The 16253-nt window shown below is 36.4% G+C and overlaps 1 protein-coding gene and 1 long non-coding RNA gene across 20 annotated transcripts in view; one reads left to right on the forward strand and one right to left on the reverse strand.

The window, feature by feature from the left end:
* The window catches only part of nAChRalpha7 (nicotinic Acetylcholine Receptor alpha7), a 27871-nt gene extending 12823 nt beyond the window's left edge, over positions 1-15048 (reverse strand). For 7 of the 19 annotated variants that reach the window (XR_015272701.1, XR_015272706.1, XR_015272704.1 and 4 more), the window contains exons 1-9: positions 13867-15048; positions 7805-8533; positions 7018-7157; positions 6678-6722; positions 5546-5655; positions 5247-5427; positions 4930-5005; positions 4495-4689; positions 15-101 (exon numbers count right to left, since the gene is read on the reverse strand). Coding sequence is in view for 9 of the 19 variants with exons in the window: in XM_020947749.2 (XP_020803408.1) it covers positions 15-101; positions 4495-4689; positions 4930-5005; positions 5247-5427; positions 5546-5655; positions 6678-6722; positions 7018-7157; positions 7805-7907 (937 nt within the window). In the remaining 10 variants the exon portion in view is untranslated. Of the gene's footprint in view, positions 1-14; positions 102-4494; positions 4690-4929; positions 5006-5246; positions 5428-5545; positions 5656-6677; positions 6723-7017; positions 7158-7804; positions 8534-8858; positions 9002-13866 lie in introns of those variants that run through there. The other 12 variants (XR_015272702.1, XR_015272707.1, XR_015272705.1 and 9 more) reach the window with 7 other exon arrangements.
* Positions 10321-13789, forward strand: LOC147642974 (uncharacterized). Its single transcript, XR_015272712.1, has 3 exons — positions 10321-10444; positions 12413-12518; positions 13390-13789. It is a non-coding gene; the product is annotated as an uncharacterized LOC147642974 (long non-coding RNA).
* Positions 15049-16253: the final 1205 nt, after the last annotated feature.

The following is a 16253-nucleotide window of genomic DNA, read 5'->3' on the forward strand; positions in this document are numbered from 1 at the left end:
CGGGCTGTACTTACCGAGCAGCGGCACTGCATCGGAGGTTGCCGGCATCGTTTCCGCCACCATGTTGAGGAAGACTGTAAGCGATAGTAAAATAGTAACTCCTGTTTTGTTTTTTTGTTTTAGATTGGATCCGGCGTTGGCATGGAATAAAATCAAATTGAGATTACATTAGTTGTGCATCATATATATATATATATATCATTTTTTGTTCCAAACTGCCGCGAAATAAACACATAAACACACACACAAAATATACACAGTTACGTTTACAATTACGATTACGATTACGGCAAGACAATATATGTATATAGTGTACTATATGGAACAAGAATCCTTCTGAGCGCTCTTTCCTGCGATTGCGATTGCGACTGCGGCTTGGCATGGCAGATGTGTTTTAGTGAGGTTGTTTGTCGCTTCCATGATCACGTACGTTTTGCCTTCAATAAAAAACTACTACCATATTCTCTGCTCTGAACCTCAGGGCCCTTAGCGAGATGGGAACAAGCTTAAGGTTCTGTCCGTGTCGAGATCCTATCCTATCAAATACCCGACAGACATAGTTGTGGAGCATGCACCCTAAAGTCCTGTAAGCCCTGTAAGCCATTTAGATCGAAATTATGAAACAAAATTAAGAAAACAGGGAAGGAAGCTAACTTCGCGATACCGAAGTTTGTTTACCATTGCAGTTTGCGATTGGATCATGAGATTCGAATGGGAAATCAATCATAACTAAACCGAAAATGCATTAATTCAATTTATAAAAATTTTATTTTCCTCAAACATGGCAAGATCGATTCACCTGTTGATGCTGATCAAGAATATATTAGATTTAGAGGGTCGAAAATTACTCCTATGATCAGTAATTAACTCTAAACAGGAAGTATCTACGACCAGTAAGTATCTATAACCAGTAAGTATCTATGATCTGTAATTAACTATGAGCAGTAAATATCTATGACCAGTAAGTACCTATGATCAGTATGTATGATCAGTTACTAACTTTGAGCACTAATACACAATGACTTGCAACTTTTGTAACACAACACGTATCTGAGACTTGGCTGGTAGAAGACACTTCGTTCCGGGGATGTTTGAACCAGTTGGGAATCATATGCACAGATGTGCGAGATTTGTTTTGGAACAAATTTAAGTTATTTGAATGAAACTATGGAGTTTTTCTTCTATATAATTTAACTGGTATATAAATCGGGACATACCGAATCGGTGGACTATATATATACATATATATAGCTGCCATAGGAACAATCGGACAATTTATAGAACTATGATCAGTAAATAACTATGACCAGTAATTAACTACGCTCAGTAAGTTTCTATGAACATTACGTTACTCTGAACAGTAAGTATCTATGACCAGCAAGTAACTATGACCAGTGAGTAACTCTGATCAGTAATTAACTCTGAACAGTAAGTATCTATAATCAGAAGTATCTTTCAACAGTAAGTCTCTTTAGAAAGTACCTTTGACCAGGAAGTATCAATGCAAATTAAGTAACTCTGAACACTTATTAACTATGATCAGTAATTTACTTTGATCAGTAGGTTACCTTCGACACTAATTAACTTTGAACACTAATAAACAATGACTTGCAACTTTTGTAACACAACACATTTCTTAGACTTGGCCGGAAGCAGTCACTTCGTTCCGGGGATGTTAGAACCAGTTGAGAATCACATGCACAGATGTGCGACATTTGATTTGGAACAAAAGAGCAAGCTATTTGAATGAAACTATGGAGTTATTCTTTTATATAATTTTACTAATATATAAGTTGGATCATGGCGAATCGGTGGACTATATATATATATATATATATATGCATATATCCACCGATATATATATATATATATATATATATATATATATATATATATATAGCTGCCATAGGAACGATCGGAAAATGTTAAGTAAAAAACTATGAGCCGTAAGTAAATCTGAACAGTAAACATCTATGATCAGTAGATAACTATGATAAGTAAGTAGCTATGAGCTGTAATTAACTCTGAACAGGAAGTATCTACGACCAGTAAGTATCTATGACCAGTAAGTAGCTATGACCAGTAAGCATCTATGACGATTAAGTAACTATAATAAGTAAGTATGTAAGATCACTAATTAACTTTGAGCACTAATACACAATGACTTGCAACTTTTATAACACAACACGTATCGGAGACTTGGCTGGTAGAAGACACTTCGTTCCGGGGATGTTTGAACTAGTTGGGAATCATATGCACAGATGTGCGAGATTTGTTTTGGAACAAAGTTAAGGGCAAGCTATTTGAATGAAACTATGGAGTTATTCTTCTATATAATTTTACTAATATAGAAGTTGGATCATGGCGAATCGGTGGACTATATATACGTACATATATGTATATATATATTTATATAGCTGCCATAGGAACGATCGGAAAATGTTAAGAAAAAAAACTATGAGCCGTAAGTAACTCTGAACAGTAAACATCTATGATCAGTAGGTAACTATGATAAGTAAGTAGCTATGAGCAGTAATTAACTCTGAACAGGAAATATGTACGACCAGTAAGTATCTATGACCAGTAAGTAGCTATGACCAGTAAGCATCTATGACGATTAAGTAACTATAATAAGTAAGTATGTAAGATCACTAATTAACTTTGAGCACTAATACACAATGACTTGCAACTTTTATAACACAACACGTATCGGAGACTTGGCTGGTAGAAGACACTTCGTTCCGGGGATGTTTGAACTAGTTGGGAATCATATGCACAGATGTGCGAGATTTGTTTTGGAACAAATTTAAGTGAAAGCTATTTGAATGAAACTATGGAGTTATTCTTCTATATAATTTTACTAGTACATTAGTTGCAGCATAGCGAATCGGTGGACTATATACATATATACATACATATATATATAGTTGCCATAGGAACGATCGAAAAATTTAAAGAAATAATATAACTTTTCCAGTTTTCAACAGATTTTCATCAAATTTAATATATAGCCTTTATATATTAATCTAGAATTTTGTGTAACATTTTATGAAAATCGGACTTCTATATAATATAGCTGCCATATAAACGATCGGTAAAAATAAAGGAAAGTTCAAACGATGAATGAAATGAAAGCAGCCATTAGTTTATTGTTTTTTAACAAAAATATATATTATTTATATTGTATTAATTCCTAGCGATCGAATTTCAATCTGCAAAGGTATACAAACTTCGGCGTGCCGAAGTTAGCTTCTTTTCTTGTTTTTTTTTTTTTAGATTTTGTATAGGATATTTTTTTAAACAAAAATCGCATAACTTAAAAATGCATCAATTTCAATTCAGAAAGCATTTATGTTTAACGTTCTTAAAGCTTAATAAATCTGCATACTAAATTTAATATAAAAAAAAAACATTTTTTACGATTTTTGAAAGTTTTAACGATGTAACCCCTGAAATGGCTAGATCGATTCAGCTGTTGATGCTGATCAAGAATATATATGACTCATAGGGTTGGAAATGATTCCTTCACTGCGTTGTAAGCCTCCGACTAACACTAGAATACCCTGGAAGTGTATAAAAATAAGCTCCTCACCCCTATAACTTTTTTGGAATTTCTTTTTGCTTTTTAAAAATAAACCTTGTTTCGCTCTATTCATCAATGAATCTCAGAAAGGTAATCATATTACCTGAGCATTATATGTAATATTCAAACTTTTATTTGAGTGCATGGATTCCCTTACTTAAAATATCTACAGCAACCAAAGTTGGCAACCAAAACAAAAAATATAACCATGCAAAGTGTAAACAATCGCAAATTGCAAAACTGCAATTGCAAATAGATCTCAATAATTGCAAAGACGCAGTAGTCGTAGGGCACGAAGAAGGTTATATTACATTCTTGTAAATGCAGTTAACACCTTTTAGGAAGCGTTTCTGAAATAATAAATAGCTTGGTTCTATTCTGTAATTAGGTTTTTGTGTAAATGTAAAAAACTTAATATGTAATAAACGAATTTTTCTTTAAGTTTGAGAACGTTTCCCTTCTATGTCGCATTTACACGATTTGTAATACACCATAAACTTATAGGGAAGATGACACTTCCAAGGACCTAATAAGATATCAGATTCCTGAGTAAACTCAGATGGACAGGGTTTTGTAGTTTTGGTGACTAGCAGCGTTATTTGCCAAACATGCAAAAGTTGTTATTTAATTAATCAATAGATACTCGAGATGCAGTAGCAAAAACAAAAACAAAAAAGACAAAATAAATAAAACATTAACGGATAGCTGGCATTCATTCTGTTAGATAGTTTTGACATCAACAACTGATTTCACTATTTAGAGAACAACGATAGTCGGTTTTTTGTTAAAGGAACTCCTCTAGCGGGGTTATGTATGTAGTAGAGTCGGAAGGTTGAATAGAAATAGAGCGAAGTTGAGAGACGGAAGGGCGGAGAAGGGTTTTTGTTGTTGTTGTTGGGGACAACACTTACCAAGCGATAGCTTTTCACCAGAATCTGGTGGTAGTGTAAACCCTAGCAGTGCCATGGAGGCGATCAGTACGCACGGCACAATCAGATTGAAAAAATAGTACAAAGTTTTGCGTCTTATCAAAATGGCGAATGTTATGTCAATATAAGGTTCTGGGCAGCAATTATAGTAGATTTCATTTCGTTTACCGGGCACACCTGATGGGTTGATTGAATCGATTGGATTTTGGATTTCGGGTTTCAGGATATTGATTCGAGCATGTGCGTGGGAAGATGGATTTTCGGTGGATTCGGTGGGGAGTTAGAATGACAGATGACCAGTGGATGGAGTAGAGAAGAAGAGATTAAATACGAGATTAATACAGACATTTACTGCAAACGCAAAACATATATGTTGCGACCACAACGTCTTGCCTGTCATTCACATTAATTACTTACCTAACAGGTCCCACTCGCCGTTGGTTATAAAGCTTGAAATGTCACCTCCGGCTTCATCCTGCAGCTGCAGGTCCAACTGTCGAGAATATAAATAATTCTTAATTAGTCCCAAACAATATACATATATATTTTTGTAACAATATAATTTATAATGGGGAAAATAAAGAAGATTGGATATTTTAGCCAAAGATTGTATGTGAAACGCCACATCTGAAGTATTATACTGACTTTGGCTAAGTTACATCGGTCCTTTTAGAAACATATGTACATATAATTAAAACCTTAACATCCCCTGCAATGATCTATCTAGAATTTACCTGAAAACCATCATAGGTCCACGAACCAAACTTCATTTCACATCTCTGATCGTCAAATGGAAACCACGTGATGTCTATCTTGCAAGTGGATTTGAATATGCCCGGGGGCACGTACAGGCAGCTCCCATTATTGCGGACCACCACATTTGTTGCATAAGTGCCGTCGAAACCCTCATCCGCACTGCAATTAACAGATAATGTATTGATTAAGAACAGTATGGGATTAAAAAAGAAAATAAATATACATATAAGGAACTTAGTTCCAAGGGCATAAGCCTATTCCTGTAATTCTTACTAACCTATTGTACATGAGCACATCCGGCTTCCATAGCCGATGTGGCGGAATTCGCAGGTCTCGTACTCCTCCAAATTCACTGGAATTCCAGCGCAGATTCATGTCATTCCATTCCTAGAAAAGTCAATGAAAAATTCGATGATTCACTAAAGCTTTAATTGCTATATATTGTTTATAACTATATAACTATATATTGTTTATAATTATATAACTTATATATGTCAAAAATGAATTAATTTCAATTCGGAAAGCGGTTCTAAATTAGTTCTTTGGCGCTTAACAATTCTGCATACCAAGTTTTCCTTTTTAAGATATTAAAATATTTTTTAAAATTTTTGCACATTTTAACGATGCAACCCCTTAAATTTTTTAGAAAAAATTTAAAATGGTTCTTTTGCTTCCTGAGATGGCTAGAACGATTCGCCTGTTAATGCTGATCAAGAATATATATGCTTTATAGGGTCGGAAATGGCTCCTTCGCTGAATAAAATTATATTTTCCTCTGCAAGATTCTTGAAACCGAAATTTGTAGTTGATAATTTTTAAAAATATTTTTTGGGACAGTCAAAGTTTAAAAATCGCATAACTTTCTCAAAAAAGCATTAATTTCAATTTAGAAATCGTTCCTATGTTAGTTTTGGTTATGGTTAATAATCTACATGCTCAATTTAGTATTTAACTTATATTTCTCCATGGACCAAAAATCCATGTTACCTTTAAAAATAAAAGTATATTAATTAAATAAAGAAGGCTGTCTCTTAAAGGACATCATCCATAATATTCACTTTGAATTTGACTAAAACTGCGACTTTTCATCTCAGACACTTTCTAGTGGCGCCTCCTTGCCGCATGTAAAGTAACTACTTTTTGTAAAGTATCCTTCAGGGATGACTTTCTGTAAAGTATACTCAAGGGTTGACTTTCTGTAAAGTATCCTTAAGGGCTTACTTTCTGTAAAAAATCCACAAGTGCTTACGTTTTCAATAATCATGTCATGTCACGTCAAGCTTACACTGTTATGTATAACATAATCCTTACATGTCAAAAATAATATAATAATGCAATCATCCGCTTAAGATTTATAATTTTTATGATTTTCCACATTTATTTTAAACAAAATAAAAACAAGTACTTACCAGTTTCAGCCAAATATTTGTTATAAGCAATTGATTCTTTTCATCCTGCAACAAAAACAAAGTACATTAATGTCAGGGAATATTACAAGTTTAAAAACTATATATGAATAGAGTTTAAAAAGAAAATAGTGAAGCAGGGGACATAGCTTAGGCTAAGAAATCAGAAGGTAACCAAGGACCACGTCTGCTGACTGGTTACTAGTCAGTTTGCAGCTGGAATCCTTTGGGAATTCTGGTGCAGTGCCTGCAAATCCCTTGTGCCTTGGACTTTCGTTGTTTAACCTTCAATTTCAGGTGTAAATCTCTGCTGAATACATTTTTTAAACCAAGTCTGACTTACCACATCGATTATCTGCATGAGAGTTAGTCCGAAACTCAGTTGCAGTGGATCGGATTCATTGACTACCGGCCGTTCCAAGCTATTGTAGTTGTCCAGAAGAGCGTGCAGCAAACGCTTTTCATGGGGGCCAGCCGCGCAAGCTGAAAATGGCAAGCGAAATTAATTACATTTTAAATTAGAGCACAAAAGAAAAGCTAGAGAAAGAGCAAAAACCAGTTCAGTTCTCAAACGAATGTATTGCAGCAATGTAGCAGTGACTATAGAGGTCCTTTGATTTTAGTCAAATACATATATTAAACAGATTAATTTTAACCAAATAAGGGCTTTAGAAATTGTCCAACATTAGATATATTAAAGATGTTGTGAACCCTAGTTTAAGGATTTAAATTGTCTCAAAATTATGCCGAAGCTGTAAAATTATTGTAATTAAAAAAAATATATATTAAAATGATAAGAAAATGTCTCAAAAATGTCTAAAATACTTTGTAAACTATAGTTAAGGCCATTGCTTGTATCAGTTGTTATTAAAACTATATAGTAAAGAGATAAGGAAATATCCTAAATCGTTGCCTCATCTCTGAAATACTTTGTAAACTATTATTTAAGTCGTTGCCGTATCAGTTGTTATTAAGAAGAACTAGTAAATGGGATTAAATAAGAAATGCTTCAGGCAGAGTTCTGACTTTCAAGGTTTCGCTGTGAGCCTCTTTTCCTGCTTATTTTGTTTATTTTGCTTTCCATCCTGTTTGTTTCTGTTTCTATTTCGGGCTAGGAACCACTCACTCACCTGGCAGCATAATTAGAAGCCCCAGGCCGTAGACCAGCATGGTGCCGCCAACAGCAGGGACTCTCGCTCTTGACAGTGCGTGCTGTGGCTGCAGGAAGCTCATTGTGGTTTTGTGACTGATGCTGAGATTAGATTGTCCTAACGATTCATCGACTGCTCCTGGCGTCGGCTTTTGCTCTAGCGCAAAACTCCTCCGGCTGCTGTTGCTGTTGTTGCTGCTGCCGCTGCTGCTGCTGCGATATCCAGTAATAGTGTTGGGTTGAAATTGATATTGATATTGGCAGCGACATAGTCTACTTTCGCGGCGTCGACTTCGCCTTACGCTGCACTGATGCTCCGGTGAGGATTCGGTTTCGCTGTCGATACTGTGTGTACGGGCCCTGCCATGGTCGTTAATCTTGCCTCCGTGGCGTCGTAACTTTTCCGAACTGCTCGAGCTTCCAAAGTCCCGCTTCGCATCCGAACAACTTTGAACGGACTTGAGTTTCCCACTTGCTCCTCCTTCGCCACGGACCTTGGGTGGTGCGCCGTTGCTTCCGGAGATTTTTTACGGCTCTTGATTGATTTTGTTTCCGTCTTTCCGTCTCGAAAGTGGTAACGGACTAACATCTTTTCCCAGGTGCCATATTCTCAGGCCTTCCGTGTCGGACGCATTCCAAATTGTTACGATTCAAAATCCATTTGGATTATCCTTGAATTATATTTAACAACTATTTACTTGACTGAGGGCTGCAAGAGGATTTAAAAATAATTCCAATATTAATAAAAGAAATCGTGTTTCAGTTTTCCGAATTTGGCATGCATTCTTGCATACATACATACATATGTATGTACATAAATATTTATGTACTTACACGGTTTTATGAAAAATAAATGCAAAAGAAGCTTAGCTGATAGTTAATGTATGTACTTTTTAACGTAAAAACGCGGCAAAGATGTTTTTAGATGAACAAAAGAGGAAAATCGAATTAAAAAACATAAAAAAAATCTGTACAGTTGAGTTCCTCGATTTTTGGCACACAAAAGAACCTAAGCAAAACCAAATACTATTTACCGTGTATATGATCTAAACTAGTAAAGCACAATTAGGTAATTGATTTAACTTCAACTTATTATCCAACAAATTATAGGTTGGCGCTTTTTTACCGAATATTGTAACAAACATTTTCCCTTTTTTCTGGGGCACTCTTCGTAGCCAATCGGAATTCTAGCTGTTTCCTCTTTGCGTTTGGTGATCGTTCGTTGCAGTTTTGGAGATTGTGGAACGATAAAAGTGGAACATAAATGCGAAAATGTACATTGGTGTGTTAAATAAATGCTCATTATATGCAGACGCCTATTTAATTATATAAATTAAATAAGGACTAAAATAATTAAGATATTCCCTATACAGCGAATCATTAAATAACAAAACATCTCGGCAGCCAAATGTAGCCTTACAACTAAAATTGCCTTTGCGATATTTTCACTTATTCAGCGTTCTATATATATAGGCTAAATAACATTATACCGAGTGTAGCTACAGAGTTCATATAAATTAACGTTTTTTATTACTAAATTAAAGTTCTAGTTGTTCGAAATAATAAAAAATTGTATAGAAGAATACAACAAAATATATATAGTTTTAAGACTGTGATTTGTTAAAAAATTTAGTATGTTACTTTTTGGGTCGATTTCTATATGGCTTGAAATATTGCTGACGTTTGCAGAATTATATGTATTCTTAATAAGAACAATAAAATAGTTAAATTAATTGATTCATTTTGTTTCCGAGCGCTACAAAATGAATACTTTACATTGGGACGCTAGTCAAACTAAATTAAATTTTGAACAAATATTATAACTTATTAACTAATTTTATATAACGACTAATTTATATTATATTATTATTATAATTATTTAGGAGAATACAAAAGGTATATCATGTCTTGCGACTTGAAAATTAGTAACTATATGGGATATTTTAATAGTAATATAGTCGTTTATCCTGATTATTTTAGTTACTGTAAGTTTTAATTGTGTATTTATTTATTTCGGTTCTTCCAAGCATTACAATATTTATACTTTGCATTGCTACGATATTCACAAAAAAAATTCTTTTTGATATTTTGGATTAATTATTATCTAATTTTACATAAGCACCTGATTAAAACATTATTCAATATATATTTTTTTTATTTTAAGTTAACGTGTGTTTGCAAGATAAAAAATTCTTAAATTGTAATCTGTATGCATTGCTGATTGATTTTATGTCGTGTGGAAGTTGATTCTATGCCGAATAATATTGGTGAAATAGTGTTTGACAGTTCTTAATGGAATTATATTTTTTGTGCGTCAGGAAGTAGATAGCTTATCATACCATATAAATTATCCGGCTAATTTAACTGATTATTTTAGCGTATACTTAATATTAGCATTTACTTATTGCAATTATGTGCATTTTCGCATTTGTGTTCCACTTTCATTGTTTCAAAATCGGTTTAAAGGCAAACGATCAGCCAAAGCGCAAAAAAACCAGTTGCATTTCCGATTGGCTACGAAGCGAACAAAGTTTTCTTAAATTGAAGAAATAAGTTGTAATATTTAGAAAAAAACGCGCTAAAATAACATTTGTTGCCCTAAACAATAATTTAAATAATGGTAAGAGTTTAAGTTTTCATTAGATATTATTGCCTGTTAGGAAAATCACCAAAAATATTCTGCGATCTCCGAGTTCTTGTGCCAGAAGTTACTTACGGGAAAATTATAATAAGTAAAGTTTCACGAAACGAGGAAGTAAGTCCCCTAGACACCGATGGACATGTGTATCTCAACTCTAATTAAGAATACATACATATATTTTATAGGGTCGGCAATGTTTCCTTCTCTCTGACATGAGTGCCATATACCCTTGTACAATACGAGATACAGGAACAACAAAAAAAAAGTATAACTGCCGAGGAATGTGGGTAGGGACGCATGGGGTCTTCAGTGTGTTATGCTCTTCATTTATTAATAAAAAACGAGGGTTTATATGCACAGACCCTTGTAACCCACGCAAATAAGGCTTGCTTCAAATTTTCGGCACAGTCCTTTGCCCCACGACGACAAAAAAAGAAGAAAAAACTGAAAAAAGCGGAGTGGAGATTAGAGATTCCTTACATTCCTGCAAGGACCTCACACGCTCACGCATTTTAAAGCCAGTTTTGGCCAGAAATTGGGAACGCTGGAGAGATTTTTATTTATTTATAGAATATTCCCTGTACGCATCCACCGAGAAGTAGGCAATGTTGCGCAAATTGCAATGTTTACGCACAAAGTGCAGGGTATTTTTGTAATAGTATATGGGCGTATCTGTTCTATAATGGGATTATATGCCATATATCTGTATATTTTATGTATTCCATCCTCTTCCACATCACTGTGGGTATTATACTTATGGTATTTTATGTAAATGATATGCGTTATTTATGCGAAATTGGCTGCTTCTACTTATATGCTTATCCAAAAATTAAGAAACGCGCACCCCAACCATTAATTATATTATTTCTTTTGTATCCGAGCGTATTCTGAGCCAATTCTGCTCTTAACGAGTAAAGTTAAACAAGAGATTGCAGATGATAAATTATTGCCAAAAGTTATTTCGCAACGTGAAGGCGATGGATGCGCCAGCAGATACTCCTACTTCTACTTCTACTCCTCCTCCTCCTCCTCCTGCTACGGCTTCCCCGTCTGTGCCTGCTCCTAGCTGGGTTATTTGTTGAAATTTGTGCTTTTTGAAAAGGAAAGCCAGAGTCGGGGCCACTTTAATCTTGTGCCCCAACTGGAGCGCGCTAGCCACCTGGTCCGTGTCAGCAACAACTACTCCCTGGAGTGCTTGCTCTCTGCTGCTCTCATTTAAGACTGCTGGTTTTTATGGGATCCGCGCACTCATCAAAGCGGCTATTTATTGAGGGAATAAGCATGGGAGACGGCAAAGGAGCCAGAGCAAGTGCAGGAGCGGGAAAAGGAAAGTCCGGACGCAGGAGCAGGACCACGTTTCACATTGGCCACAGAAGTTTCCGGGGCGAAGCCATAATTTAAACGTGTGTTAGCAAACAGCGGGACGATAGTGGCGGTTTGTTTACGTTGTCTCCCCATCAGCCTGGAGGGAAAATGCTCTGGGAAAGCGTGGGAATAATAATATTCCCAGCAAAAAAAAAAGAGGAAATAATATTTTGCTAACTGCTCTTAATAGCAAGAATTTGAGCTTGTTTGGAGAGGTAATTATTCACTTGGCGAATAAATATACAACATTAATTTAAGCTAATAACCGCTGGCGCAAATAAATGTTGTTTTCTCATTAAAAAGCTCAAGGAATTTTCACTTTATGAATATTTAAAGCGAATTTTGAGAAGAAAATATATATATTTTACAAATTATGTTTTGTAGGAATGTCGAAACATATGTTTTAATAGCTTAAAATCAAGCAACACTTCATTCCCTGATCTATATATTTAGAAATGCCCTAGTTTTCCCAACAGATTTAAATTGCAAACAGAACTGACTTCCTTTTTAAAAAACTATGTATACACCGATCTTATCTGAACTTATATATCTTATAATATAATTTTATAAATACAATTGCAGGGCATTCACAACGTCGAGAATGCATTCGTTTCGTTATTGGCATTCATCATCGTTCCTGGTTTTGCCATAAAGTTAACAGTGCAAACTCTGATGCTGCTGCTGTTGGGTGAGATTTTCTTTTTCTGTTTTTCCTTATTTTTTCTTGTTGTTGGATGCTGGGATTGGTTTTTTATTTGCGCATTTCCCACGGTCCATCAACCGCCCAGCGGACCGAGAAATATAGAAATATATGCTGCAAGACACCACCAAGCAGGCCAGTTAAATCCCATCCATGTGCTCAGAGTGTTAAAGATAAGTATTCAAGTGAAAGACCAAAATAATAATGCTTTTTATTTAGGTGAATATAGGAAGTGCCTCAGAAGAAGCAATGGTTTTGAAATCCCTTAAAAATTATGCCAAGAAAGATGTTACTAATGTCCCAGTTTCCATGCGATTTACTAAGTTATAAAACAGCAATCCAGAGAAGGCACTCATATTGTTTCAAAAACTAATATTGGTACAATTTTAACACCTAAAAAGGAATTGTAAAATATTTCCAAGCCTTTACCTATGACAATTAAGATAGAAAGCAATTTATTTTTATTATTAAAATAACTTTTAATTGCATTTTTCAAACAAGTCAGTTAACTTAAATGTCTTTGGAACCTTTAAAATAAAAAAAAAACTGATCTTCAAATAATTAAAAATCTCATTAATTTTGACAATTATTCTAACAACTTTTAAAGACAATTATCTTAATCGTAGGCCATTGAAATTAAAAAATAAGAACTTGTAATTAATTACATTGAATTATTTGTATTAAAATCTTGTGTGGATGTACCAACATATTAACGTAATAATTAAAGGATTACAAAACCATTCAAATAAAACTAGAAATTTAAGCAAAAAAAAGGGAATTTCACTGGTTACAAAATCACATCAGTTAAATTCTTCAAACTTGGTTTCCTGCACATCATTTTGTTGCTTTTTTGATTAAGTTATTTCAGGTTATCCGGCTTAAGCCACAGAGTCTGCGAAAGCCTCATTCGTTTGGCTTAACACAGGACGCAGACTGGGACTTGGACTTGGATTCGGCAGATGAAGCCTGGGAGCCTGCTTGTTTTTAATTTTCGCGCCACTAAAGCGAGACTGGCAGGCATATTCTTCGGGACTCACCAGATATTTTGCTGCAGCTGGGTTTTTTTCGAATTCTGAAGCTCACAGGAGCTCAAGGAAGCGACGCACCCAAATTGTTGCTCCCGACCCGTGACTGATAAAAGCATGGTGATGATGGCCAATGGCGATGACGATGACGACGATGATGATGATGATGTTGATGTTGATGATTATGGAGCACCGTAACACACCGTAAAAAAAATATAAAATACAGGTCGCAATGCCGGCAGGTGTTTACATTACCGGCCTCGGTGTGGGAGGAGTAGGAGGTAGGAGTTGAAGTTCAACTTCTTACTTACACGACTGCACTGGGTACGTTATACGTACCGTACGGGTACGGGGATTCACTGCATCCGCCGGCGATATTGGCACTAAGGAGCAACAAACCGAAAAAAAATAACAACTAGGAAAAGCAGCTGCAACTCCAACACGTTTTATCGCTTCAGTCTCTCCCCTCTGGAGGAGCTGTGCCACTGATTACAGCTCACTGAGAGGAGCTGCTGCCCGAGACCGAGTCCGAGACCAAGTCAAAGACCAAGACCAAGACCGAGACCAAGAGCAAGAGCAAGACCAAGACCAAAACCAAGACCTCGACCGTATCGCACCACACCGCGTACTCGACTGAGCGACGCGACTCTGCTGCTGATAGCGCCCATTGACGCAGGTCCCCGTCGAGCACACGAGCGACGAGCAGCAGCAGCACTACTGCAACGCACGCTGGACACTACCGACGACGACGACAACGACAACGACGACGATGACGATGACGACGAGTGACGATGGCAGCTGGCGCAACTGGCAGCACTGGGAAGTGGAGAACAAGCAAGTGCAGCAGGCGACGCGACGCGCAACGTGCTCGACTTTCCAGCTTCGACTGAGCGCCGGAGCCGGAGCCTGCTGACATCGAGCCAGCACAGCGGCGGCGGCGGCACGTGGCCCGATGTGAAGCAAAATGGAGAAATGGTGAGGCTTCGGGCCCGGTCCTGTGACCTCCTACGATGGCTTACATCGCGCACTCGGCCGCTGTTAGCGTGTCGGCCGTGCGGAATGTTGCGGAAAGTAAACAAATAAGGTGACGACGAGCTGAGCGGCGGCGGATGGCGGATGGCGTATGGCCTTCCTAACGAGCAGGGTCCCCACCACGTGGTGTCCATGTCCGCATCCGTGCCGTGCCGTACCGTACCGTGTCGCTCGCCAAAGCCATTGTTGCGAGCGGCTTTGTGGCGGCTCAAGGTTGCCTTTTTGGCATTTTGGAGCCATATCCCAGCACCATGGACGCTGCTGATGCTGCTGCTGTGGGGTAAATGAGCTCATTAAATGAAAAGTAGGCGGATAATTAATTAATCTGCTGTCAGGATTGTAAGGATTTTCGGGGTGGGTGCGATAAGGCAGCAGGAGCAGCCCCGCTTCCGCCGCCACCCAATGCACTTCCGTCATGTGTCACGACCACGACCACGACGACGATAACGCCGACAGTTCTCTGTTAAGTGCTCGCTCCCAAGACCAAACTCCCCTTAATGCCAGACTCCAGAGTAACCCCTAACCACTGTTATACTGTTATACTGCTTCTCCAGCATTTTCTACCCCTAATATAACATGCATTCCACATGGATTCCAAGCGTTTAAAGCTTCATTTCCAAACACTTGGCCATAATCTGGAGCTTTAGGAGCGTAGACAAGGGTTATGGCAACAGTTAGTAACACAGCAGAATTTTCTATAAAGAGATTAATCTTAGACTAAGTTAAACGGGATCGAAATTGGTCGAAATAGTTGTCCCAAAGTATAGCAATAAAAGGTTTATGGCTACAGCATTCTCAATAAGGTGGATATCTTTAAACTAGAAATACCTGCAAAAAAGGAAACTAACTTCGGGAAGCCATAGTTTATATTTCCCTGCAGTTTACAATTGAAATATAGGTTCGAATCGAATTGTTTTAATTTTCACGAAAAATCAATATTTAAAAAACTCATAACTAAGCCAAAATAGCTTTAATTTAAATTCGGAAAGAGTTTCCGTGTTAGTTGTTTGAAGATTAATAAATCTGCATACTTAATTTAATATTTAAAACAAAACAAAAATTTTGTCAAATTTTTTGACAAATTTAACGATGTAACCCCTTATAAAATTTTGAAAAAAAATTTTTAAATTTTTTTTCTTTCCGACATGGCTAGAAAGATTCGCCAGTTGATGCTGATCAAGAATATGTTTAATTTATAGGGTCGGAAACGACTCCTTCACAGCCTAATATGCTTCTAACGAAAATTTAATACCCTTCAAGGGTATAAAAATTAATATTGGTCAAAACCTGCCATAACTTATGTCCCAAAATATGACAGCAGTATAAAAGTATATTATAAAGATTCGAATTATATAAAAATGATAATTATAATACGAATAAATTATTAAACTGTCATTAAAGTATGGAACAAAAAGGTTTATAGCAGCAAGAGTCCCAAACATAATATAATTATATTATAATGTCCCAAGAAGCTATATTAAAGATAACTACCAAGGACTAAAGCCAAGGAAACTTTTAAGGAACAATATTGGTCGAAATTGGTGTCCCAAATATGTAGCAAGCTCTTAGTCAGCACTTGATAAGCTATTTGCAGAGAGAGCTTTAAGAAATTCAACTAGAATATAGCAAATTTACGAATTCTTAACCGAATCACAAGCCCTAAATA

The sequence above is a fragment of the Drosophila serrata genome, unplaced genomic scaffold (genome assembly GCF_035046125.1).
Source record: "Drosophila serrata isolate PLE 108 unplaced genomic scaffold, ASM3504612v1 contig_310, whole genome shotgun sequence".
NCBI classification, from domain to species: Eukaryota; Metazoa; Arthropoda; class Insecta; order Diptera; family Drosophilidae; genus Drosophila; species Drosophila serrata.